The sequence below is a fragment of the Spermophilus citellus genome (genome assembly GCF_964194105.1).
Source record: "Spermophilus citellus genome assembly, chromosome: 15".
In the NCBI taxonomy this organism is placed as follows: domain Eukaryota; kingdom Metazoa; phylum Chordata; class Mammalia; order Rodentia; family Sciuridae; genus Spermophilus; species Spermophilus citellus.
Window position 1 is genome coordinate 35,130,584 of NC_138195.1, and position 27,903 is coordinate 35,158,486.

Consider the following 27,903-nt stretch of genomic DNA (forward strand, 5'->3'; position numbering starts at 1 on the left):
CTTCTCTTGGCTGAGCCCTGATACTCAGCTACAGTCAACCACAATTCTTTTGATAAATTGTTAATTAGCCACACCTCAGGAAACTCTAAAGGCTCCTGACCCGAGAAAGCTCTGGGTTCTTTGCCCTAGTTCACAGTCATTAAGGGAAATGCAAGATTACATTTCGATATGAACTTGAATCTGACCATATAAAATGGAAATGGAAAGTGGAAATGTTACTGCTAGACTCTTCTGAAACCAGCCTCTGCCAAACTGGATAAGCCAGTGTAGAAGAACACTTTATATCCCTATTTTTAGTCTGACCTCTTGCCATCTGTAAACCCCAGCTGCCCTGGGAAGCATTTGGCCCTCTGATCAGACACACCCTTCAGAGACCAGTTTGCCTGCAGAGTCCAATGCAGAGATTTGGAGTGAAGCCAACAACACAATGAGAAATAGGAGGGGTAAGCCGTTTCACCATCCTCCACAACGTAGAAGATTCACAAAGCAAATCAGAGAGGTAAAGGCAAGGTCAAGACAGAAGTTAGCTTTTTATCCAGAATCTTATTTCTTTTTGCTTTTATGACAGACACAACCTTCAGGTTAGTCACTTTTCAATACCTAACTGAGGAAAGTTATGACAGATATGACAGTCTTCTCCATTACTAAAAAGTCCTAGGACGAGGACCTATTATAAAGGGGTGCTCTGGTATTTCTGTAATGTATGCCAGTTCCAGATAAGTTCCTTACTATTGCTTAGGATTTCATCCTGAGTTCCTTACCTGAGACACAAAGGAAAGTACAGAACAAGGGAAAAATGATTCATGGCATTATTTTAGAATGGGAAATTATCTTAGAATGACTAAAGAAATATTTTCAAATAATGAAGTTTCTCTGAGACCTATAAATTTTCTTCCTAAATTATCTAAATTCTTTCTATTTTACGGAAAGTAAAATGGTTTTACTTGCCACACTAAATGAAGAAGATGCATTAACTGGATAAGTAAAATAGGAAGAGATTCAATTACAGAATAATCTTAGTCTCTATTTCTTTCCTCTTGATGTAGGAGACAAAAGACTTGTCATGTGTACCTTTGCATCTCACAATTAAAACAAATGTAATTTTAAATCATCAAACTAATACATAGTATTTATATATTTTTCCCAATATTTTTCATAAATATTCTTACCTATATCCATAGACATTTTGCATATTTTATCTAACAGAAATCTGACAAATAACAATAAAGCTCACTATCTCGTCCATAATTAGTGTCCAGGTTATGCCCGAACTCAAGCCAATATTCTTTCCAGCACAGTTTCTTGTCTCATGAAACTGAGCTGGCTAAAATTGGCTGGATTACAGCAGCCCATCTACCTTATTTTACCTAAATCGCATCATATTTATAGAATACATGGGAGTAAGAAAACACATTGGCAATTTTAAAGAAGGGAAGAAAATAAGAATGTATTGGATGCTCTAAAAGACAGAGGATGTGATCTAAGGAAGAGGAGACACCCACATGGTAATCATGCTCTCTTGAGGCTTTGTCCCTCACTTCTCATCACTGCCAAAAAGAGCTTCCCTGGAGTAAAGATTGCCTAGTCTCATTTCATTCTCCTCCCTTTAGCGAAGGAACATCTGGCAGGGAATCCAGCTAACAAACTACATTTCCCAGCTTCCCATGCAAATAGAAGTGACCAATGAGATGTAGGAAAGGGGTGGGTGGAGTTTCTGAGAAAGCCCTGCTGTGCTGACTTTCTTTCTGCCTGTTGCCTTGCTGCTGGCAGCCTGTGCTCTAGCCACCTCTAAAAGAAAGGACCCCAAACAAAACAAAACAAAACAAAAACCGGAGGAGTTTGCCTGAACAAACAACTAAACCAGCATCAACAACTGCCTTACCTACCTCCTGACTCTTCATGACACGAGAAATATGGAGCCTCATCAGGCTCCTCCTCATTATTAAAATAATGGAATCGGGAGTTGTGTTTTTTTTTTTTTTTTTTTTTTTTTAAGTTTTGTTTTCTTCCTAGCAGACAAAGCCAATCCCTGATATGACTGACTACCTTTGCTCAGGATCAAAGTCTAGAATAAGTCCCTGACCAGTACCACTGCCTTAGAAGATGGGGATGGTTGGATGCGTGCCAGAGATGGCATTACACAGGCTCTTGCAAGGCAACTGTGCAATAGGAAAGAGAATCAATGTCCCATTTAAAAGCCTGTGTTTAATTGACTGTAAAATATATGCCTGAGGCTAATGGAATGTTATAAGGAGTTATTTAAAGAACTGCTCTTTAACTCTTTGTCAAAAGATGTTTTGCAAATATGGAACCATGAATACCAAATTTTATCTGACAAATGTAAAGCTGCAATCAACTACAAATGATACCAACTATTAACCTGTGTAATAGTTATTCGTGGACAGAAAGATGGATTGGATTCATTTTGTCACACATAACTTTTGTCAGCTATAAACTGCTTGGCACTAGTTGTACCAACATTACTTCTATGTGAGTAATAGTTACTTGTTACCTTTCAAAACTCTGAGGTTACTTACAAGGCAAGGAGCCTGCATGCATTGGGATATTGAAGTTAAATGGACAACCATTACATTCTTTAAAATTATGGTAAGGCTTTGGATGTGGCTCAGTGGTAGAGAGCTTCTTACATGTGCAAGGCCTTGTACTTACTTGATCCCAAGCATCTCAAAAAATGTTTTAAAAAATTATGGTAAAATATATATAACAAAATTTCACACTTGAAGCATTTTTATGTGTACTGATTGGTGGTGATAAGCACCTTCAAACTGTTTTCCAACTATCATCACTACCCATTTGCAGAACTTCTCCATTTTTCTAAACTGAAACTCGGTATTCATTTAATCTAACTTTCATTTCCTCCTTCCACCTATCTCTGACAACCACTATTCTACTGCTGTCTCTAAATGTGACTATTCTATGTACCACAAAAGTAAAATCATACAATATTTGTCCTAAGACTGAATAATATTCCATTGTGTGTGTGTGCACATACTCACATGTGTGGGTTTACATATACATGGCCCACATTTTTATTTATTCATACACTGATGGACACTTGGGCTCTTTCCATCTCTTGGCCCTGTGAATAATGTTTTTTTTTTTCTTTTCAAGATAAAGTTTTATTAAGGCTTAGCAGGGCTTGATAAACTTTTTTCATAACAGACCAAATATTTGCCAAGGTCAGAATATATGGTAGGGGTCACATATAGACAAAAATCAGGTTTCAGGAGGTTTGCTTTGAATTTATTTCAGTGGGTATGGTTCTGGAGGGGATGAGGCAGAAAATGATTTAAGAATGAAGGAAACCTGGTGTGGTGGTACATGCCTATAATCCCAGTGGCACAAGAGGCTGAGGCAGGAGGATTGAAAGTTCAGAGCCAACCTCAGCAACTTAGTGAGACACTGAGCAACTTAGACCCTGTCTCACAATAAAAAAAATAAAAAGAGCTGGGGAATGTGGCTTAATGTTTAAGTAGAAAAAAAAAAGCACGAAAAATGTTCTGAGGAGAAACACTCATATTTTCCATATGGAGAAAGTCACTAGAACTTTCTTAAAGTATCTAAAGTAACCTAGAACAGGTTAGTTATCTGTGTATACAATTGATTTGATCTAAACATTAAATTTAAAGGCGAGTACAGAAATTCCTCCAAAATGAAATGGTAAAACAAAGAGGCAAAAAGCACTAGGATCATTAAAGGGTTTTCAACCAACAGGATGTAGTAATAGGTAATATTTAAAATGTTGTTTGTGGAGGGGAAGAAAAGGGGGAAGTTCTGGGAATGAAATTAACCAAATTATGTTATATGCATGTATGAATATGTAACAATGAATACCACTATTATGTATAATTATAATGTACCAATAAAAAAGCTATAAAAATTAAAGATAAATTATGGTTTGCATTATTTAAGCATTCTCTGATCATAATCATCTGCTCAATAATGCGGAATATACTAATCCAGTAGCACTCTATTAATTCATCTTTAAATAAACTCTGCTTTATGATTAGCCTCTCAAATCAGAATACCAGAATAATAAAATGGCTACATACACTATATTGTTTTTTATCACAAATCTAAGATGTCTACTCTTCAAAATGCCCTAACAATAATGAGGATTCCTTCTAGTGATAATAAAAACACACATGCAAAACCTTCCAATTCCCTTCATGAAACACAAGCAACCTGATAGCAATGTTTTATTGCTAGAGAAACAGAGTATGTATTTTATGATTTTGACAAATTGGAACTTTCTTACTGTGTCACCTCAGGCTGTGCTTATGTTTTTAATCTGGCTAAAAACTCCAACTTCTTTTCTTCCCCAGGCTTCAGGATGTTCTGGATTTCCAAGGGAAATCAACTGACACGTAAATATTTATTGAGCATCTACCACATTAGTTGACTAAATAGCCGAAGGCCCCGATTCCGTAGGAGCTTCTATTTCTATGATTTTTAAGTGATTTCCAAATGAGGAGGGTGCTATGGTGAGAGTGAATGAAACTCAATGTGCACACAGATAGATATTGTGTATCGTCCTCTTCATGGTGTGAGTTACAGGTACCTTTGCTGCTGCATGAGGTGAGGCTCCTTGGTCCAAAAGCAGAAGGGCCACCTTCTGATTATCATAATGTGCAGCTACATGCAGTGGAGTTAGTCCGCTCTGAAAACACGTGCAGAAACAACAACCAGGGTCAAATTGTATTAATAGGAGAGTCCAGGTCTACATTTAGGAAATAGGATTAGAATGGGTATAACATAGGTTGTAGTTTATATTCCACTTCCATAATACTTGGACCAAACATTCACCCATTTCCCAAGAATTCTTCATCCTACTGGGACTTAAATATAATTTAGTTGTCATCTAGTTGGCTATTGGGGAATATTAGCAAGTGCTTTTTTTGTTATCAATGGAAGTGTTCTGGTACAAGTTGATGTTGACCTCATACCTTCCCAGCAGCATCTGGAGATGCACTTTTTTGTAACAGGAGATTGGCTACTTCAAGCTTCCCATATTTTGCTGCCACATGAAGAGGAGTAAATCCTTTCTAAAAAAGGAAAAAAAAATAAAGAACAACAGAAATGACATAGGCCATTGTTTTTCTGTAACTGAAAAAGTCTTCTAGTGATGACGACATTAAATCTCTATGTAAGAATCAAGATTATTAGACACGTACCTGGGAGAAGAGGAACACCCAACAAGAGAATCTTTCTTCCTCTGCTGACTAAACCATAACATTCCACTAATTTTGGAACTAATCAGGTGTCACATCAGGAAGAAGGTGGGGAGCTGAATCTGGAGTTATTCTATGGCCATTTTGGGGCTTTACATTGTGGGAAGAATAGTTTTATGGGGACCCAGATCCAAGTTGGAGGGTTTGGGAAAATCCACCCCAAGTCTGAGCCTCTTGTAATCTCACATCACCTGATTGGGAACTTGCTCTATGAATACACATAATGTCCTTATCATGCTCCACTCTTTAGGAGTAGGCAACGGAAATCTTTCACATTTGCTCTATAGATGAGCTGAGTAATGACACTGGATGCTCATAATTTGTGTTGCTCTTCTATTCTTCCATCTATCGATCAACCAGTCAGTTAGCATGCACCATTAGGGTGGGTCTGGAGCATGCATCAGGAATTGGAGGGTTATCAACATATATGACCCATGAGACTGCAGCAAACAAGAGCCAATGGGCAGCTGGTATGGTGGAAGGTCAGGGGCACCCCAAATCCATCACCCATTATTCTGTTTCACATATGAAATGAGATCCAGGAACTTGCATCTTAACTCTATTTAAGAGGCCAAAAGAATCATGGGAGATAAAGTTTGAGGTAGTTATCATTTATTCAGATGGTTTTCTAAGTATTTGTAATTATCTTCTACATTGATTTCACATTAATCCTTATCTGCATCCAAATGAAATACTGTAGCACCTATTGCAAGTTTTTTTCACACACACCATAGACCATTCATCTTGCTATTACACTTGCTAAGTTTATGTAGTATCACAAGAAAAATGAGCTCCAATTTTGTGCTCTGTACATGTACAACAACTGTGGCCCAGTTAATATCAAGAGGTTCTTTTTTTTAAAAAAAAATCAAACATAACAATAATGAAACAAAAAGAATAGAAACAACAAATTAAAAAAAATCTTGATTTGAAAGTTTTTTTTTAAAGCATCCATCAACTGATATGGAGTTTGATATGGGGTTTCAGTACTTTGGCTCAATACAAGAAATTGGTAACTATGTTTTCAAACTACAATTTAAGTTAATCATATAACTTGCAAGAAATCTCTGATTCTACATATCAGTAATATTTATTACAAGGTCACATACTGGGAAATTCAAGACCAAAATAAAAACCTTCCCCAAATACAAAGAACTATCCTCCTGCACGCCAGGGTTTTACTGGCCATGTTAATGACTACCCTGGGATCCAAGTATAGATGCTGTTGTGGAGTTCTGTACCTATTACATGCAGGGAACCTTGAGGAGGATGTACTTTGGGGGACCCAGCAGGATTCTGAGACTTATTTTCCTACCTTTGTTGTTATAGATAAAGATGCTCCATGATCCAAAAGGAATGCGGCTACATCTTCATGCCCCTCTCGGGCTGAAAGATGGAGGGGGGTGTACCCAGAAGTTGTGGCTGCGTTTGGAGATGCTCCTTGCTGCAGTAGCTGTTGCACTATGTCTGCTTTCCCCAGTCGGGCTGAAATGTGGAGTGGGGTTTGGTCATCCTAAACGGCAAGGTAGAAATATGAGACTGATGAACTCGAAAAACAATGGTGCCGTATGAAAAATTCAGGGAACATTAGCTGCTTGATGGTGGAGGCACATTAAACTCTTTGATTCAACGTTAATAGGAATCTCATTTATTGTCTTCTACAAGGTTTAGAAATGTGGGGATGGTGGATCTATTAACATGAAAACTGAAAGGTGGGTCTATCTGTAGATTATCACCATTACAACATGCTATAGAGCATCAATCTTCAACCTCTAGTGATTCCTTTTTTGGAAGATAAGAGAATGGATTCTAGTAAAACTCATATACCTGAGATTCTAGTAAAACTCACATATCTGTACTGGTTATTATGCATTCATGGAATGAATGGTTTTATTGGTGCTTGCCTTCTCATTGATAAAAGCAAAGGGAAAGGGGAGTATCAGCCTGTGCAGGTGTCTAGGAGCCAAGGTTTTGCCAGGAGGGATGATGGAAGCTGATACTCTGGTACCAAGCCATGCTCCTGGTGTGCATATGCCCAGAATGGAGGGCCACATTGTTACAATCCATCCAAAGGTATAAAGTGTTCTTTGCCCTTAGGGCCTTATCCCCAAGTACCACTTCTTCCTAATTTGCCCAAAGATGCCCTGTGACAGTCCTCCAAAAAGAAATTCTCTACTGAAATGTGATACAAGTTTAGGTAAATATTTTAAGCCAGGAAGGTACAGAGTGTAGAATATAGGCCACTGTTTTGGATGAGTGACAAGGTCAAAGGGCTACATTACCCCTTTGACTAGAATGCATAAGAGAAGTTAGAGGAATGCCCCCAAGAAGAAGAGGAATATTGAAAACAGAAAAAGGCACCAAGGAAAAATTTTTCCTTCTATTACTGCCATTACAATCACCAAATACCTACTGAGCACCTACTGTTTTCCAGCTTTGTTTAAACTACTTTACCTACATTACTTCATTAATCTTCACAAAAATCCTATGAATTGGAACAAACATTGTTCCCACTTTCTATATGAGGACTTTAAATGAGAAAACGTGGCACATGGCTGTTAATTAACTTGCCCAATGTTACATAGTTACTAAATTGTGGACCAAGATTCAAGCCCAAGCATTCTGGTTAAGAACAGGCCCCTTGACAATTAAACATACTTCCTCCTTAATGAAATAATATGTATAAATTATGTATAAATATGTCTATGAAATCATTCCCTAGACAAGATGTTTAATACGTAACAAACTCTTGAATATGAAGTTTCTTATAATCTATGGTAGATTACAGCTTCTCTTAGTCATTCCATTTAACTAATTTAGAGAAATAACTAAAACCCTCTATCAGAGGTCAGCAAATTAAAATGAAGGTGCCAAATCTGGCTGCCACATATTTTTTGTAAATAGAGTTTTATTGGAACACAGTCATGTCCATTCACAGATGTCTGCCCCTGCTTTTGCACTACAATGGCAGAGTTGTGAAGCGGTGACAGACCCTGCAAAGCCTAAAATATTTACTATCAGCCTCTTTACAGGAAGAGCCTGCTGACCTGTTTCCAGATCATGAATGGGATCCACCAACTGGCCCATGGTACACTAGAAAATCAAGTTTTTTTTTTTTTTTTTTTTTTTTTTTAACAACCTTTGCAATTAACTGTGGATTTCATGTTCACAAAGAGCCAGTGGCTTATTCCCACACTACTATACATGTATTTAATTATTTTACTAGATTGTCCTATACTTGTATTATATTTGTATACCTACTGAGCACCTACTTAATTATATATTTAAGCAATATGTAATAGGTAAAATATGATTATGAAAGGAAAAGCTTTATTTTTCCCTAGGAATAAGCTGAAAGTTTCATGGCCTTGATATAAGTTCATTAAAAATTTCTGGCTAAATTAGCTATGAGTGAGATAGCTGAATACAGGGGGAAAATTATAAAAGTCTGAAAATACTGTATACTCAAATTACTAATTAATCTGAATCTATGCACTTGCACTTTATACAAGTGGCAATAAATGAACATTTATATATTATAATTAAAAATTTAATGGTAAGGTTTGTATGTACTTGTTAAGATTTTGACCTGAACTGCCATTCTGATAATCAGACCAACTGTCTATCATAAAACTTACAAGTGGGTTTCTGCTGGAGGCTAAACACCAGGGAGACTAGGAAGCATCAAAAATCAACCCTGACATTCTTTTTACATGTAAAGGTAGATCTCTGAAGTGGCTATCATCTGGGTCTCAGGTATTACAGTGTCACGATTTACAGAGAAAAAATAAAATCATCTGTTTTCCTTTTGTACCAGCTGACATATGAATCAACCAAAATAGCTTAACCATGCTTCAAGTTGTGCTTATTCTGGAATCTTTGCACATAAGCCCTTCTTCATGTAGTGTGAAAAACTCTGGACCAAGTCTGGATCTGTTAAGGACTAGAAAGTGTCACAAGGACAGTTTCTGGCATAATATTTTTATTTAACATAATTATATTAAATAACTGAATGAACAAATATGGAGGGAAGGGATTTTTTTTACAATATTACTTGGGCAGAAACTTTTGTTACTAGAGGTTATTCATTATTTTAAAATGGTATTGAAAGATAACATGTATGTGTCTAAAAGTTTTGTTAAAATCCAAGATTTTTTTCCTCAATAGCAAATGGTTCCATGTATGGCACATACCTTAGCTTTAGCTTCCACTTGAGCTCCGTCTTGTACCAGATACCGCACAACTTCAGCTTGGCCGGACCGAGCTGCCATATGCAATGCTGTTTCTCCTCTCTGGGAACATGAGCCAAAATAAATTAACTGAAGCTCTGAAGAGGAGTGGCTTGTTTTATTTGGCATAAAGTTTAGGATGACCCTTTTAAAAAATTACTATTTTAAACACTTTCTTATTGAAAAGCTAGGATATCGAATACATAAAAATTTCATAGGAAACTGATCCATGATGGTAGAGACTTTGGTGTAACCCTAGGAAATCTTGTCACTGACAGTTTCAGAAATGTAATCTACAAAATGGCCTTAGTAGGGTTGAAAAGGTGAATGTTCAGTGGGGCCAAGTAGAATAGTAAGTCAAGGAAGCAAAACAGGTGGGGAGAACTTAACAAGAGAGTTCCACACATTCCCTAAAGGGGGCAGCCACCACCTTGCAGCTGCAGATTGCTGTGGTAACTCTTCAAGATGCCAACCTGAAGAGTTTTTTGACACCTTTGTGCTGTCAAAAAGTTGATTGGCAGTCTGGATATCTGGGTAAACTTCTCAATTCTTAATGCTGATTACAAAATCAGAATTAAAAACAAAACATTGCATGGTGTTATGGTTTAGATATTAGGTATCTCCCCAAATCTCATATGTGTGACAATGCAAGAAAGTTTAGAGGTGAGATGATTGAGTCACGAGCGCTGTAATCAAATCAGTGCATTAATCTATTAATAGGGATTAACTGGGTGGTAACTGTAGGCAGGTAAGGTGTGGCTGGAAGAAGTGGGCATTGGGGGCTTGCCTTTGGGGTATATATTTTGTCACTGACAAGTGGAACACTTTCTCTTCTTCCTTATTGTAATGTCCTGAGCTTCTTTCCTCTTCCACCATGATGGTCTGCCTTAATGAGACCTAGAGCAACAGAGGATGTCCTCTATGGACTGATACCTCTGAAACTGTGAGCACCCAATAAAGTTTTCCTCATAAAATTGCTCATCAGATCTTTTTGGTCATAGCAACAAAAAAGCTGACTAAAACATAGGCACCAAAACACATGCCCCAACCCAGACAAGGCTTATCTCTGGTTCCTCTGCATCCTCCGCTTTATGTGAACAGTTAACTTAGTCCTTGGCATTACCCTAAGGGGCCATTTTCTTTGTCAGTGGACCATCCCTTTCTCACATTTTTCACTAAACAGATTTCATTCAGATTATTTGTTTATTTAATAAAAATGAAAATGAGATAGAAAACATGTAAAAGTAATAAAAATCAAAATTTTATTTGATTTTTCACACAAGTGATGCCTATTAACATTTTGTTTTTATAAATTAAGCTTTGTATAATGGGTCATCTATCTGCATGGAAGGACAGAGGAAGACATATTTCACAGGAAACTTATTACTGGATTATGGGAAAGATATTAAGGATGTTGTTTAGTTTATTACCCTGTGTTCTATTTAGGAAGGGAAAAAATAACTCACTCATAACTCCAGATTTAGTAGATTATATTTCAATTGAGAAACTGGTCTGTTTCTATCTGTGGAGGTGCTAGTTGGAAATTCTAGAATATAAATAGTCCTATAGGTAAGGCTGTTCTCAAGGTGAGTATGCAAGACTTCATGGCTTATCCCTTCTGATCCAGATATTATTTACTTTTACTTCTTTAGTGTTCATGAGTCCAATGAGTGTTCTAATAGTTGTGGTCCAGTGTGCTAACACTTTGACAATATCATGTTTGAAATTCTATAAAACAATACCAAATTCCACATGCACATCAAGGGTGGTAAGTTACTGCTCTGATATTTACTCTGAAGTAAGTCTCTTGGGTTTGGCAGCAACGCTTACTGTGGGAAAACAATACCACTGGAAAACCTGAAATCTCAGTTCCATAGGTTTGCTATAAGATGGAGGACATTTAATAGAGATTACTTTGAAGTTACTTGTAATTACTTCTTAATATAAATGATAGTGTCTGAACCACCTTCACAACATTTTATTGCTTTTTTAAACCTCACTTTTTATGGTTTCAGTTACAGAAGAATTTGCCTAATACTTTATTTTATTTTTATTTTTTAAATATTTATTTTTAGGTGTAGTTGGACACAATACCTTTATTTATTTATTTATTTTTATGTGGTGCTGAGGATCAAACCCAGGGCCCCACATGTGTTAGGCGAGTGCTCTACTGCTGAGCCACAACCCCAGCCCCAATACTTTATTTTTTAAAACATAACGTACAGTAATAATGTACTTGTAACGTTAATGGACATAGTCCATAAATCATAACAATTTGTGGCCAACTAGCAACTGACTGCATCTTATCTTCAAAGTAAAGGAAAGCAAAGGTAATTCCCAAATTTTATCTTTTTAAGTGGTCAAATTAAATAGCAATTATTTTGAGCAAATAAAAGCAACCCATGTCAGTTTCTTAAATATTCACAATTGAACCTTCTTTGTTAAAAGAATACTTACCACATTGGTGGTGTTTGGTGAGGCTCCATGATGCATTAGTTGTGATACGATATTTACATGTCCCATGAAGGCAGCAACATGGATTGGAGTAAGGCCCGACTAAGTGAAAAGGAAAGAAATGTTGATTTGTTGGTTTATCATTAAAAGAGTTTGACTGTGAGCCTGTCTTCTATCCACCCTCTGATCCATCCCTTGGTCTTAACAAGTTTAGTGATCAGATTAGAAGATATCAGGACATTTACCATTATGTAAAGATTCTCTAAGGCAAATATGTCAACACATAGTACCACTTTGCTAGAGTGAGTTCTGTGGTTATGTGATGTCCAGTAAGAAAGTTTTCACACTTTTGATATGGCTCTAAGAAAAGAAAATGAGAGAGAAATACCTTAAAGGATTTTTTCTTTTGTTAGTAGCCCTTCTTTATCCACATGAGTGTGTGTGTGTGTGTGTGTGTGTGTGTGTGTATATATATATATATATATATATATATATATATATATATATATGGGTGCAGAATGACTATGTACACGTTAGTAAGAAATTAACTTGTTCCAAATCCTATTCTGGGGTTTAAAGAGAATTCTCATGCACTCAGAATAAACTGAGTATTACGTGTCAAAGGGCAGGGTACCTAACACAAAGCCATTCCTATAATAAATGGGCAAATCAACATTAACAGTTTGTTATTTACTTTGCTAACTCTATAGTATCATAAAGTAAGGCAAAATAATTAAGGCAAATATCACAATGGTCACTAAACAAAGTGCTTTTTTTATTTGCTTCAAATCTCCCAGTTATGCATGGGCACCACCCATCCCTCTAAAAGAAAAAAAAAACCCTATTTGGCATAAAGCAGCATTTATTGATTCCAGAGTATTTTATATCAAATATGCCCACAGCTGCTTGAAATAGAGTGGATAAGCAAAAAAGAGGATTAAAATATCAAGTCAATAATCTTGTTAAACATTACAATTTACTTGTGCTTTTTATATGAAGTGGTTCCACTTTTATTTTTCAGAACTTAATTAAGCTTACATCATGAACATTATAATTTGATTTTAAAAAATTTAGATGACTAGAAAAAGCTTACCTGTTTTTAAAAGGAAGATAATGGGATAACTAATCTCAAGAGAAATTTGAGAATTGTCAAAAACATGGAAGGAATTCTATGCAGTAGTAGTGAAGTAAAAGCAGAGGAGTAATTCTGGCTGCCCAGATTTCAGATAGTGAGAACTGAAGAAAAGGAGAATTCTGCTACAGTTTGCACCTTTTTCCATCAGCAGGGGGAGTCCTTAGAACTTGTACCAGGCAACGTCTGCGTCTGAACAGCCTTTAAGTTCTTAGGGAGCATGGGGTGGCAACAGAACCTTCTCATCACTGGCCAGCCTCTCTGGACACTTATTCAAAACATCATTCAATCTTTTATCTGAATCTATTTTGATCTTTAAAAAGGGTTCCCATGCACTGAGAATAAACTTGCTATTTTATACTTAAAATAATAGGTTGCCTAACTTGAAGTCATAAATCTGATAAAAGATCAAATTGACCTTAGTATTTTAACCATTTAATATTTAAAAATTACTAATGTTACAAATGAAAGGCAAATATTCCATTCAAAGGTAAGAACATGAAGCCAAGAAACAATTACTAGACTTTAGTCTTCATGTCAAGCATCAAGCATTCAATCAAACTATATGTGTGGGTCAGGCACTGTGGGTATGTAAAGACCAGAATTACTCTCCCTGCCTTCAGAGAGGCTGAAGTTTCTGAGGCCAAAGAGCAGCAGTTGGGTCAAGAGCAAGACAGCTGGATAAGTGCTTTGATAGAAACACGTACAGGATGGGTGACTGTCCCTAGAAGGAGCACCTAGTTCAGACCAGAGGTGAAGGGGAAGTTTCCCAGCGAAGGTGGCCCTGATCTGTGGAGGGTAGGGTTAGGGGTGGGACAAGTCTGGAGGGGAAAAGGCTAGTCTGGGTTTGCCATACTGAAGGCTCAGTCCTGATTCTGATGGGTTGTTTCTGAGTCGGTTTGTGAAGAAATCTAGAGCTAGTCCTTTACTACCTTTGGCAACTCTGTTTCATGAATTGTGAGCTTTTCAGCAAAGAAAGTAATCCTTGATGTACAAAAGCACACAGATCATGGTCGATCATGGTTAAACACGGTTTCTCAACTTTGGTGCATCTGACATTTTGAGCCAGATTACTGTTTATAGTAGTAGGAGGATATCTTGTAGCTTGCAAAATGTTTAGCAGCAACCCTGGCCTCTGCTCAAGAGCAACAGGAGTACTATCCAGTTGTAACAACTCAGAATACCTCCAATCATTGCCAAGTGGTTCTTAGGGGACACAGTCACCTCCACTAGAGAAGCACTACATTATAAGTTTTCATATGTTGAGCTTTTTGTGATGGTGTCACTCACTCGCAGCGTGTGTTCTGGGTTGTATGTCTAGTCATGGGATACATTTGTTTCTACCCACCCACACTCCTGTCTGCTTCTTCAAAGGCCTGACAGCCCTTTTCCTGAAGAGTTTTGAATGTGGTCTGTGGTAATGACACACAAACAGCACTAGCTGGTCCCTGCAGATGGTACTGGAACTCTGCCTGTTCTCTCAGCACCTCAAGAAACCCAGAAATCCCACTCCTCTTACCTCGGTTACAGCTTGGATGGATGCACCATGTTTCAGAAGGAGTTCCATTACTTTAATTCGATTCTTTTTGCAGGCAATATGAAGAGGGGTAAAGCCATTCTGCAAGGGACAAATATGAATCTGTTTGATTACTTTCCATTGAAACTCATTTTAATCTTGTGCAGTGAAATATTACAATACAGTTAAAATGCTGTATGGTAAAGATGTCAAAATAGGCCCAGCACAGTGGCACAGGCCTGTAATCCCAGTGGCTCAGGAGGCTGAGGTAGGAGGATTGCGAGTTCACTTGTGCTAAGCAATTCAGTGAGACTCTGTCTCTAAATAAAATACAAAGTAGGGCTGAGGATGTGGCTCAGTCATTGAGTGCCCCTGAGTTTAATCCCTGGTACTCCTTCTCCCAAACGCCCCCCTCCAAATGTCAAAATAAACAGAAAAACTATGAGGAATTAAACAGGATGTTGATCCTTCTCTGGGAGCACAGGTAGTATAGTGGCCCCTAGGAGCTTAAGATGTCCTGATAGTTGTGAAGAGGAAGTAAATGTTGGTCACGATCTCTTGGTAGCTAAGGCAAGATACTTATCACTTTCTTATTATTTTGGCATTCACTCCTCTAAATAATATCCCTTTTCAATCTCACTTCAAACACATCGTAAAAACAGCTCGACTCAAACGTGTATCCTTATAGTCAAACTTCTCCATTTTGCCTGTTTTGACTTTCTGCTGTGTTTTAGTATAACTACAAGACCAGTTCTAAAATGTTTCCGTTTATTCTCAAGCTTTAAGATTCAAGTAGGTGCTTACTCCAAGGAAGTATAAATTTGAAGAGTTCAACATTACTTGAACCATTTGCTTTAATATTGAATCTGATGAAATAATCTGCTTTTTAACAAACTACCTATCAAATTATCCATCCCAATAACCGAGACTGTCTACAAACTTCAGCCATTAATGGAGAACTATCAAATAGCAGGTCCATGATAAACACTTAGGTCAAAGTCATTGCAGGTGCCTTCAGGGAGGTTCCTGAGACCATTTCTCTGGTCATAGTCCATGCCAAGATGACTGGTTACAACCTCCATATGTTGTGAAATCTTCAGAGTCATAGGAAAATGAGAATGACAGCCCATACCCTGTTTTAAGACCTTTTTTTTTTTTTCTTGTATGGAAAAATGAGTCATGATTGCTAATTTCTTTTCCTCCCTTCTGAGAATTCAGACACATTTGACACACTGAGCAGGTCAATAGTTGTTAAGTGCTACCTGGATAAGCACTTTTAGAATTACAATGGCAATGTAGTCATTCAAGGTTTGGAGAGTTCCTGCTCTTCATTTTTTGCTGCCTCTCTGAATTTCAGAGCTCAGAGAACTCTGGAGACACTATGGATCCATTTAGACAACTGCACCATTTGGAAAGGAGCAGAGACCTTCCTGAAGGGTTGACTGGATGTCAGGTTTTGCCACAAAATTGATAAATTTTGCATGTTTTCCCTAAAATCGGGTGACTTTTTCCTCCCGCTATGCATGGGTGCTTATTCTAAACTAAATTTAAATAGTTTACTAAGTTGGGACCGTTCATCTTTGCAAAGACCACACACACTATCATGTTGAGAAAATCAAAATACAGCCCATTTAAAGGTTAAAAGAGCAAATTATTTTCAGAGTTAAGACTGCAAATTAGACCAGCATTTTGATTCTCAAAAGAAAGATGAAAACAACAGGCAACATTTTGTTAAGGCCCACATAAAATTTTGGCTCATAAATTTCTATGTAGAGGTGCTTTTATTTATTTTTTTTTTTGAATCATTTTGCCTCATGCTTTTAGATCTCAGAAAAAAAATCTCTTAACTCACACAACTATAATTTTACCTATCGTAAGTTGAGGCTGAGCACTTCAACCTTTTTATAAGTCGTGCAGTTCTTGGGTTTCATTTATACCAAAGAATCACAATTATGACCCTGAAGGGTTAACAATTTAACTCCATCAGCTTTGTTCACGTCAGAAATAGAGAAGGCTCTACAAAATTCTAAGAAGGGCATTTGAAAACATTGGCAAAAAGCATACTTGACTTACAGAACACCGTCCATTTTTGCCTCTGTGAAAGCAATCTCTTCACATGTGAGCTGGCATGTCGCCAGCAAGACAGCTCAGGCTGGGCTCACTGGTGGTTCCACTTACCAGGGCTTTGGCATTGGGGTTAGCTTTCTTATCCAAGAGAACCTTGGCGACTTTGTAATGGCCACAGTGGGCAGCCACGTGTAGTGCAGTCAGGTAGTCATTGGTGACATCGTCCACAGGTACATTATGCTGGAGGAGAAGCTGGACGCAGTTTAAATGATCCCCTTGCGTGGCCATGTGCAGTGGAGACAACCCATTCTGGAACACACAAATAAATTTAGGTTTATTGTTTTATCTTTTAAACACAAATGTTCCTAACACAACTATGAACACAAGAAAACTCTAGTTTCTCACATGGAAATACCTTGTTTTTTTAAAAGGTTTTGATACCATTTTGAACTCCAGCTACTTTAAAAACTGGTCCTCCCACTTCTCCTATCAATCAAAAATGAATTGTCAAGGATAATTTCTTTTCCTGATTTAGTAGTAGTAAAATTTTTATTAGGTGCCAGAATTCACTGCATTTAAAAAATACTTTTAGTTGTAGATGAATACAATATATTTATTATTATTTTTTAATGCAGTGCTGAGAATCAAACTCAGTGCCTCACACATGCTAGCCACAACCCCAGTCCATACTGCACTCTTAATGAACAGGAATTCCTATTTAAGACTAAAAGGAAAAATTAAAGGCAAGAACAGACTGGCAATCACTGGACTGGTATTTACTTTGCCTTGTAGTTTATTAATGCTTGATATTGAACATGGCATTGATTCAATTTTTTTAAAAAAAATATCCGACTACAACAAAACACTTCACCTTATATCAACAATATCTATAAATCTGGTGCCCCCATGTGTCTCTACAGGGGAAAGGCAAGGCGCTGGCTCACTAACACTTGCCTTAGTTTAAATCAAGTGAGTTTAATGACAGTTAATCGTGTACAATATGAATGAGTTGAAAATTCATGTAAAGAGATCAAAGAAGACATGAATAGGGTCAAAAGTAAACCAAACCTTTTTATTTTAAAATTTATTTTACAGTAGAATACATTTTGACATATTGTATAGAAATGGAGCATAACTTCTCATCTCTCTAGCAGCACATGCTGCAGAGTCACTCCAGTAGTGTAATCATACGTGTATATAGGGTAATGATGTCTGTCTCATTCTATCATCCTTCCCTTCCCCACAACCCTAACCCTCCCTTCACTCCCCTCTACACAAACCAAAGTTCCTTCATTCTTCCCTATCCCCCTGCCTCACTATGGATCAGCATCTGCTTATCAGAGAAAACATTTGGCTTTTGAAAACAAAACACTTTTAACAACCCCCCCCCCCAACTTTTAGCATGGGGTGGAGGATGTAGCACAGTGTCAGAGTACATGCTTAGAATATTCTAGGCCTTCGGTTCAATCCCCAATACACACATACAAATATAAATACATATGTATGGCAGCAAAGTTGGAGCCTGGGAAATTCCTAGAAAATCTAATTATCAAGAGAAGCTCTATTAATTACTAAACTCTAACAAATTTTTGGTAAAAATGTAATGACAGCAAATTCAGCTCCCAAAAACATTTGTCATCAATGAGTTTTGAAAGTAATGATATGTCGAACACGTACAATGAAGCAAGTGTTTCCGAATTCTCTGGGCCAACTTATTTCCTCCTAATTTATCAATGAATGACATAAAAAGGAGTTCAATATATGAAACAATATATAATCCCTTCTTTAGTTACCCTCATGGTATTATTTACTCATTACCACATATTTCAACATTTACATCTCTTGAAGGCGACAGGTTTATGACTATATTTTTCCATATTGCCCAGCAGAGAGCTCTGAATATACAAAAAATAGTTAATAAATATTTATGTACTGTCAATCAGGATATTTCTGTTTGAAAAATTTCCCTGAAACATTTGAACCAAAGTAGAAACTAAGGTGCAACAAAGGGTGGGAACGTTTCCCATTTGAGACACTGCCACCCACAAGCATATGTACTAGCTGATTCAGGCCAAACATTCCCTTGCTTTATGTTTTGATACAGTCCTGGAGGAAAACACGAAATAAACAAAATCTGAGAGAGCAAGTGACTTAGTGGAGAAGAGGGAAGCAGAGTTGATGATAAAAAGATGATGAATGGGTGGGAAACTTACGGGTCCTTTGGGAAGGACCAAAGGAAAATAGGTATATCACATATAGCACCTGAAAATATGGATCTAGGATGATGGAATTAAGCATGACAAAAGTCTGAAAGGACAGGAAAGATTGCCTTAAAGTTCATAATGCATCAAGGACTTAGGAATAAAACCAGACACCCTGCGTCTGACAGAAGAAAAAGTAGGCCCTAATCTTCGTCATGTCGGATTGGGCCCCAACTTCCTTAATAAGACTTTTTTGGATGCAAAAATTAAAATCAAGAAACAGTAAATGGGATGGACTCAAACTAAAAATTTCTTCTCAGCAAAAGAAACAATCTGTGAAGTGAACAGAGAGCCTATATCTTGGGAGTAAATCTTTATCCCTCACATATCAGATAGAGCACTAATATCTAGGGTATGTAAAGAACTCAAAAAAAATTAAACACCAAAAAAACAAATAACCCAATCAATAAACGGGCCAAGGACCTAAACAGACATTTCTTAGAAAATGACATACAATCAATCAAAAAATGTGTGAAAAAATGTTCATCATTGCTAGCAATTAGAGAAATGCAAATCAAAACCAATCTAAGATTTCATCTCACTCCAGTCAGAATGGCAGCTATAAGAATGGCAATAAGTGTTGGCGAGGATGTGGGGGGAAAAAGGTACACTCATACGCTGCAGGTGGGACTGCAAATTGGTGCAGCCAATATGGAAAGCAGTATGGAGATTTCTTTTAAAATTGGGAATGGAACTATCATTTCACCCTCTTCTGGGTCTACACTCAAAGAACTTAAAAACAACATACTACAGGGACCCAGCCACATCAGTGTTTGTAGCAGCAGAATTCACAATAGCTAAACTGAGAACCAACCCAGATGCCCTTCAATAGATGAATGGATTAAAAAAAATGTGGCATATATACCCAATAGAATACTACTCAGCGATAAAAGAGAATAAAATCATGGCATTTGCAGGTAAATGGATAGGATTAGAGAAGATAATGCTAAGTGAAGTTAGCCAATCCCCAAAAAACAAATGCTGAATGTTTTCTCTGATATAAGGAGGCTGATTCATAGTGGGATAGGGAGAGGAAGCATGGAAGGAATAGATGAACTCTAGATAGGGCATAGGTGTTGAAGGGGATGGGAGGGGGCATGGGATTAGAAATGATGATGATGATCACTATTATCCAAAGTACATGTAAGAAGACACAAATTGGTGTGAATATACTTTGTATACAACCAGAGATATGAAAAATTGTGCTCTATATGTGTAATCATAATTGTAATACATTCTGCTGTCATATATAAATTAAAAAAAATAAAAATAAAAAATAAATTTAAAAAATACCAAAAAAAAAAGAGCTTATAATGCATGCATTCACTGAATACTCTTCCAACAAATACTTACCAAAAGCCTAATACATGTTGGGTACTTAGGAGCATAGGACTGAACTTGGACAAGTCCCGACTTTCATAATACAGAAGAAAACTACACAGTGAGCAAGTAAACAAACTAAGAGATAATTTCATGACAGCCCAAAAGGACATAAAATCCAGTCAAATAATACTTAGGTAAGTGGTGGGAATAGAAAGAGTAGAAAGTCAAAAAAAGGCTTGAGAAGAAGACATCTCAGTTTGGAGAACATACTGAGATCAAAGAGATCTCTGACAAGTGGAGGGAACTGAAACTAAGCAGTTAATGAGAACAAACTTGGTATATCCTAGGAAGAAAAGAAGGCGGGGTGGTGAGCAAGAAGCGGGGTGAAGCAGGGAGCAGAGTAGAATGTGGTAAGGAATTTATCCTCAGTGTAGGAAGTAACTTTTGATTCAACATAGATATATGTTTCCTCTCCCCAAACTCCACCAAAGAGTAGTAATTTAGAGGGTGTAATCCACAAAGGCAAGCACATGTTTGCATGCTTTTACATTCACACATACACACCAGGAAAGGAAACTATAACAAATTTTTGAATATGAAAGGAGGATTTAACCATTGTAATTCATCTAGCAGAAGAGAGAAGGCTGCTATCTGGGTGTTGTGGGGTGACACAATCAGTGGCATGCTGACCAGTGTTCAACAACTTTTAGAAAAAGAAAAGCCCCAGTGTGTACCATTTTCCAATTTCCATGGTGTACAGACTCCCTGCTCTGACCAATTTCAAGATGCCAATGTGATTACCAGACGTGGAATCCAGAAGAGATACGCACAATTGGCCCTTATGGGCTAACACAATCTGGCTCCAGTACATTGCTGGGTATAATAAAGACCAGCTGATTTACCTCTCAGCTCCTCAAAAAAAAAAAAAAAAAAAAAAAAAAAAAAAAAGGATATGGAACAGTATCACCTTAGAAGATGAGACTTAGGGCTGAAAGCAGGACTGGTTCAAAGTCTATGTATGGAGCTGTTAGGTTTCCAGACCCTTCCCAACCCAGCAAATCAGATTATAACCCCCTTCCACTTAACGGAAGGTGATCGAAAAAGATTCACACTCAGTCCTCAGGCAGAGAAGAGGGCAATGGTGAGGATTTGGGGTGAGACCAGATGATTCCAGAAAAGGAAGGACAATATAGGTGTTAGGGATATGGTTTCTGGAATCAGATGTTTTGGTTTCAAATTCTTGCTTTGCTACTAGCTGCTATTTCATCTCTTTGGGTTTCATGCTCCTCTTCTATGCAGAGCACAGAGCCTGGTGGGTGCTAGTCATGTAAATATTAGTTATCATTATTATGTTTAAATTGCACATAAAGAGCAAGAAGACTGACAGTCTTTTCTTCTACCTCACTAGAAGACATTCACACAGGTGCACAGGGCAAAAGATTAGAGGATTTATCTCTCAAAAACCAGAATTGCCCGAATGAAAGGACATCTAATCCTGACATTAGAGAACATCTCTATCCCACCACCACCTGATCATCAGCCCTGTGTACAATCAAAGACCTTCTCAAATACTTGCAGTTGACACCTGGGTTTCAGATACAGACATTTATGGGAATCTTCCAACAGAAAAAAAAAAATAGAGTCAAAGCAAATGGGAAAAAAGGAAATTTGAGGAATTAGGGACTGGGTGTATTTGAAGCCCAGGTTCAATTCCAAATACTTGTGGCAGGGGTTGGTGGGGAGAGGGCAGGAAGCCTAGGTATCATCATATACAATGAGAAATTTGTGGCTGCTTCATTCTATTGAATAATACCCCCGATTATTTACCAATCTAAATCCTTCATTTAAATAAGTGATAGAATTCTTCAGACCACCTTGACCCCTGTTTAGTTTTCCTAGAATTGTTGAGGAAACATGACCAGAGAGCAAAGGGGAAATCACATGTGATTGTGTTGCTTTGATACTGTTTCGAAATTAAGGATCTTGTCTCTTTTTAATTAATGATTTTTGTCATGCTGGGACCAAACCCTGGATCTCGTGCATGCCAGGCAAGCACACTACCTACCACTGAGCTATATCCCTGACCCAGAAATTAAGGAGTTTTATAAAGCTTAATATAGCTTCCCCAAACCACTGGTTTAATTATCTAAAATAGTAGTGACTATCAGGTAGTTTGTGTATCTCAATAATCATTTATATATATTCTTTCCCTACCCAATACTGTATAAAGTTTTACCATCAAGAAAACCTATAAGACATATAGTAAAACATTAATTTTTTTCAGGCAATCTTGTTCCTTTTAGATACGTCAACTTTCCCAAAGGCCCACTCAATGTACGGTTTCTCAAATTTCCCATCTATATCTGCTAAATGATATTCTTATCTTTTTCTCAGCTGTGCACTCTAAAGAAATAAACTGAGAGACTGGAGCCAGCATCTAGATTTGGGAAAGTGTAGATCTTTGTAGTCTATCTTAACCCATCAAGCAATCATTTTGGAACTATGAAAATTTCATAGAGTGAAACCAAGTAGTAAGCATTTCTGAAAAAACAAAAACAACACACACAAAACAACTTCATAGACTAGTGCATTCCACATAAAGGCTTCATAAACCCACACTTATTTTAAACTTCTCCGAAGATTTGATGAACAGTGCTACTCTCATTGTTAAATTGAACCCATTTTTTTCCCTATGAGATTCAAAAGGCTTGATTAAATAATCAGCAAAGGAATTCAAAGCTAAATACAGTTTAATGTTCAGAAACCTGAACAGATCTTACCTTGGTCTTGGAAAGAATGGGGGCAGCTCGATCAAGCAGCATTTCCACCACCTGCTCATGGCCACTTCTTGCCCCACAGTGCAGTGGTGTCAGACCATCCTGTTGAACAGAGGCAACACCTTCATGAGATTTGGTGGTAAATTCTATAAATGCAGTATATTTCTTAAGACTCAGCATGGTGTCTAATATGCTGTGGACATTTACTCCACATATCTCATAAAATACTTTCACATTTTTAAGTGGAGAAATAGTTTTTTGTAAGTTCAAGTAATTGTAAAGCATATAATTTCTCACAATTTAGAAGACTGACATTTAAATATATAACTATTTCCCTACTCTTTAAAACATACAATAAAATCTAAATACTGTGAGTAACTTGATACCTCCATTTCAAAAACACATGAATAAACTTTTAAAATAGAAATTTGTAAAAGGAAACTCATGCTGGTACTTTTTCTTCTTGCATTTCTATTTCTAACCATTTCCCCAATATAATTTTTCTTAATATTTTTTAGTTGTCAATGGATCTTTTATTTATTTATATGTGGTGTTGAGGATTGAACCCACAGCCTCACACATGCCAAGCAAGCGCTTTATCACTGAGCTACAACTCCAGCCCAATATAATTTTATCTTAATATAATTTTATCCTTGAGTGTTTATTGATTACCACATAATATTTCTCTACCATGAAAGTATACACATTTAAATTTAAAAATAATTTAAGGATTTCTTGAGATCATAAGTCTCTAAGTATCATATCTAAATCTGATTAAAATTATCATACAATTATTCAAACATATTGATCAAAATATACAAAATACTTCATTGGTATCCCTTCTAATTTCATGAGATCCACCATTTTTCCCCTCTCTCTCAAGTTTCCTCAGATGAGAGAAAATATTCCACCCTTGACCCAGTCTGGCAGGGGGGATGAAGAGGAGCTGGGGGAGTCAGGGGGAAGCAGTGGGAAATGAAGTCTACCAAATGATTCTGTGTCTATGTAGAAATAAATCACAATAAATCCCCCTTATATGTAATGTAGCTCTCTACATGACACCAATATTTTGATTTCTCCTTCTTGCTCCTTCCCTCTCAGAGGTTTTTGCACTGTTGGGCATGTAGCTGAGAGTTAGCATGGCCTCCTTGGGTTCTAGGGGAGGACTAAGTGCTAAGGAAAGGTGGGGAAGGAGACTCAGCATAGAGTTGAAGAAGTGAAGAGTTATTCACTTTAAGTGGCTCCAAACCCTTTGGTGGGTTTCTAAACCCACCTGGCTTGTGTTCCCCAAACTGAAGATTACTTAATACCTACTCTAAGGATAATCACATTTAAAAATACATCAAAATTTAGCTCGGTACATTCAAATTACTTTACAGATTGGGTGAGTAGATATGGAAAAATAAGCCTAATTATTCCAATTTATAAGCAAGCAGGTACAACCCTATTTCTAAACTACTAACCAAATCTCCATATTATTAATATTCTCTAAAAGATGAAATTTGAATTGCAAATAGTGGATGTCCTGATTTTAACATTCTTTGAGCCCATTCAACGATTCTGCCTTTTATGTTCACTTAAAATAAACCAAAGTAAAGCAGCCTTTCATGTAGAAAAAGTGTTTTGCTAATAAAATAAAACATGGGAACATATTAAAAAATCATGAAGTCCAACGTCTTCCTAGTAATATAAAACCTGAAAACATCTGAAGGAGAAAATACAATTATCGCCTCTTCCTTCCACCTCACAGAAACATTTCCCAGAGACTGAGGTACAAGGATTGTCTTTTATGAACTAAAAGATCAGATTTGTTTCTTTCATTTTCTTTTAAGTAGACTCTAAGAAATAAGAGATGACAGAATATATGTAGACATTTTTTAAGTGTGACCACACAAAAATAGTTATTTGAGCTCACTTCCTTCATCCTTGAAAATTAGCTTCCTCAAAGCAAAATGAGACACACTAAATAAAATGTTTGGCCATCTAAGAGCAAAATCTATTTCAACTATCAACTCCTTAATCCTTTGGAAGTATACTATCCCTCCTTATAGACATATACTTTTTTGCTGATTTCATCTTTAAAAAAAAGTTCTCTGGAACCAATCTAGATACCCTTCAATAGATAAATGGATTAAAAGAAACCCTGTGGTATATATACACAATGGAATTTACTCAACATTAAAAGAGAATAAAATTATGGCATTTGCAGTAAATAGATGGAATTGGAAAATATCATGCTAAGTGAAGTAAGCCAATCCCCAAAACCAAAGGCCAAATGTTCTCTCTGATAAATAGATGCTGATCCATAATGGTGATGGGTGGGGAGGTGGGGGGAAAATGGAAGAACTGTGACTGGGGAAAGGGGAGAGAGAAGTGAAGAGGGGGAATGGGGGCAGGAAATATGGTGGAATGAGATGGACATTTATGACTAGGTACAGATATGCACATAGGTACAACTAGAGAAATGAAAAGTTGTGCTGCAATTATGTACAATGAATCAAAATGCATTCTGCTGTCATATATATCTAATTAGAATAAATTAATTAAAAAATGCTCTGATCTTGAAAATTTCAAACATATTTTAGACTAAAGTAAACCAACTGTCACCTCATGGTCAACATGATTCATCCTGATCTTTTTTTCCTTTCTTATATTATTTCAAAGCAAATTCAAGACATCATATCATTTTTCCCTTCCAATTATCCCTATAAGAAAGGTATAATCTTCATTTAAAAATGATGACTCTAAGGTTCAAAGAGATAAAATTACTCATCCAAGGCTAACTGCAGAACTAGACTAGAGCTACTACTAACTAGGCAAGACAAGCAAGGGAGGTCTTAAGAGGGTGATGAAGACAAAACCCCTAAACTCAAGGGGTTCAGCTACCCTTAGCCTTCCTTTAGCGTATTCTGCAGCTGCAGCCTCTGATCTCCAGTTCATTATAAACAGGGAAAATCTAAAGACTCACTGGGGAAAAGTGACATTTTTCATCAGTAGAAGAGCTGAGAAACGCTATTGTTCTAGCCACTGTTTCCTTTAATCACCTTGCTTCAGTGAGAAGTCAGTTAGCTCCCCAAGGTCAAAGTCATCAGCTCTAGCTGAACTGCAAAGAACTATCTTGAGCATGGGTCTTTCAATAATATTCTTCCTGCAATATTTTTTAACATGTTCTCCTTTGGATCATCTACAGATTTAATTTGGCACTTTTTGAAACTGTACGACACTTCAAACAGCCAAAATCTCAGCAGCAGAGATGCCTCATCAGAAAGCTATAAAAGATGTCACATCTGCCCAGCTGCACAGGTAGGGGTGGCCTAGCTGCTGGGACATTGAAAAGTCAGGGGGAAACCAGTGTCTGGAGTTAAAGTTTAATGAGCATTATGGTTTTTATAATCATGAAGACAGAGACAAGAACCAGCCGACACCCAGTGAGACTGAAAATTATCTGTCATTGGATGAATTGAAATTGCAGTTTAAAAAAAAAAAAAGACAAGGAAGGATAGTAGGATTGACTTCATATCTTTATTTTGGTAAAAAAAAAAAAAAAAAAAAAAAAAGCAAAACTTGAACCAAACTCATTGGCTTTGAAATTGGCCTAGCTCATCCTTTGCTTTCCTACAGCATGGTTCTGATATGGCACCCTCAGTTGAAAAAGATCTTCAGCAACTGTCATTCACCCCTCAGGCAAGTCTAAATTCTTGAGGTTAGCATTCCAGGACTTCTAAAATCCTTCCCTGCTTCACTTGGTTCAACTTGCCCTTTCACTATCTGAAATCACTTCTCCATCAAACACTTTGCAGCTTCTACAAGAACCTCACTTCCTTGTTCCTCAGCCTTCCCACAACGCTTTATGTACCTCAGGGTCCTCCCCACTTTCTTTAAAATCCAAGGCCTTTCTGTCATACATGATAGCATTTCTTTGAAGCCTGTCCCCAAGACAAATGTAACTTTTCTACCTTCAAGATTTCTGTTATTTTCTGTATCTATGTTGACAACTTACAACTTTTTAAACTGGTGTTTTAGTGACTTGTGGCCCCTTGAACTAACTGTAGTCAGGCTCCTCTGATATTTCTTGTTAACTAGGCCCTGACTTTAGAGCGCCTGTGTGTTAGTCTCTGCTTAGTCCAGTTTTAGCAAGAATGTTGCTGGATTAATTTAAAGAAAATCCCCCATCCTTGACATCTGATGGAATTTCTTTTTCCCACACTCAATATCTTATCACCTTGGCCTGCTTCTGCAATAATCCTGTCAAGTAGGTTTGGCCAGAATCTCTGACCCTTGATGTTTCCTCCTAGTAATTTCCCTCATCCTAACTCTTACCTTGCTCCTTAGCTCTACATTCCCACCTTTCCCTGCTGCATTCAGAATTGAGCCAGATGTCTCTTTCTACTCCAGAGCCCTGTTATAGAAACCACCCTTGAATAAAGTCTGCCTTACCATTCTTTGACAAGTGTCATGGATATATATATATTTTTAAACAGTGGTCTATCCCTGAGGACCAGGTTAACAATTTTAAGGATAATTGAATATTGCAGAGGAGGTAACTCTGTAACACATCTATGAAAATTGCTTAATAAAAATTACTAAGTAAATGAAGAGAGTAAATGAATCATTTTCTGGCTCCTCTTTAAAAAATGTTTCCTAGTTAGTTGGTTGAAAATTTGTTTCTTTGTTATCCTTTTTAAGATTAACTTATTTTGTCTGCTTCAGAAGTGCTATTAAAGTATCTTTCCAAAAAATAAAAATTTTAACATCAGTGATTTGCAAATTGGAACGAGATGTAAGAATGTGACTCAGTCTCTTAGCTCTCAGATTTGCTTGAAATAAGCTTTTCCGTTTTCCTAAATCAGAATACTATAAGCTTAATAAAAGAGATATTGTGGATATTATGT

At 37.0% G+C, this 27,903-nt stretch overlaps 1 protein-coding gene across 23 annotated transcripts in view; it reads right to left on the reverse strand.

The window, feature by feature from the left end:
- Positions 1-27,903, reverse strand: part of ANK3 (ankyrin 3) — a 508,367-nt gene that overhangs the window by 143,873 nt on the left and 336,591 nt on the right. For 20 of the 23 annotated variants that reach the window (XM_081268444.1, XM_081268437.1, XM_081268443.1 and 17 more), the window contains exons 9-16: positions 23,015-23,113; positions 16,762-16,959; positions 14,587-14,685; positions 11,939-12,037; positions 9,446-9,544; positions 6,568-6,765; positions 4,968-5,066; positions 4,583-4,681 (exon numbers count right to left, since the gene is read on the reverse strand). In XM_081268444.1, the coding sequence (XP_081124570.1) occupies positions 4,583-4,681; positions 4,968-5,066; positions 6,568-6,765; positions 9,446-9,544; positions 11,939-12,037; positions 14,587-14,685; positions 16,762-16,959; positions 23,015-23,113 (990 nt within the window). The remainder of the gene's footprint in view (positions 1-4,582; positions 4,682-4,967; positions 5,067-6,567; positions 6,766-9,445; positions 9,545-11,938; positions 12,038-14,586; positions 14,686-16,761; positions 16,960-23,014; positions 23,114-27,903) is intronic. The other 3 variants (XM_081268446.1, XM_081268432.1, XM_081268431.1) reach the window with 1 other exon arrangement.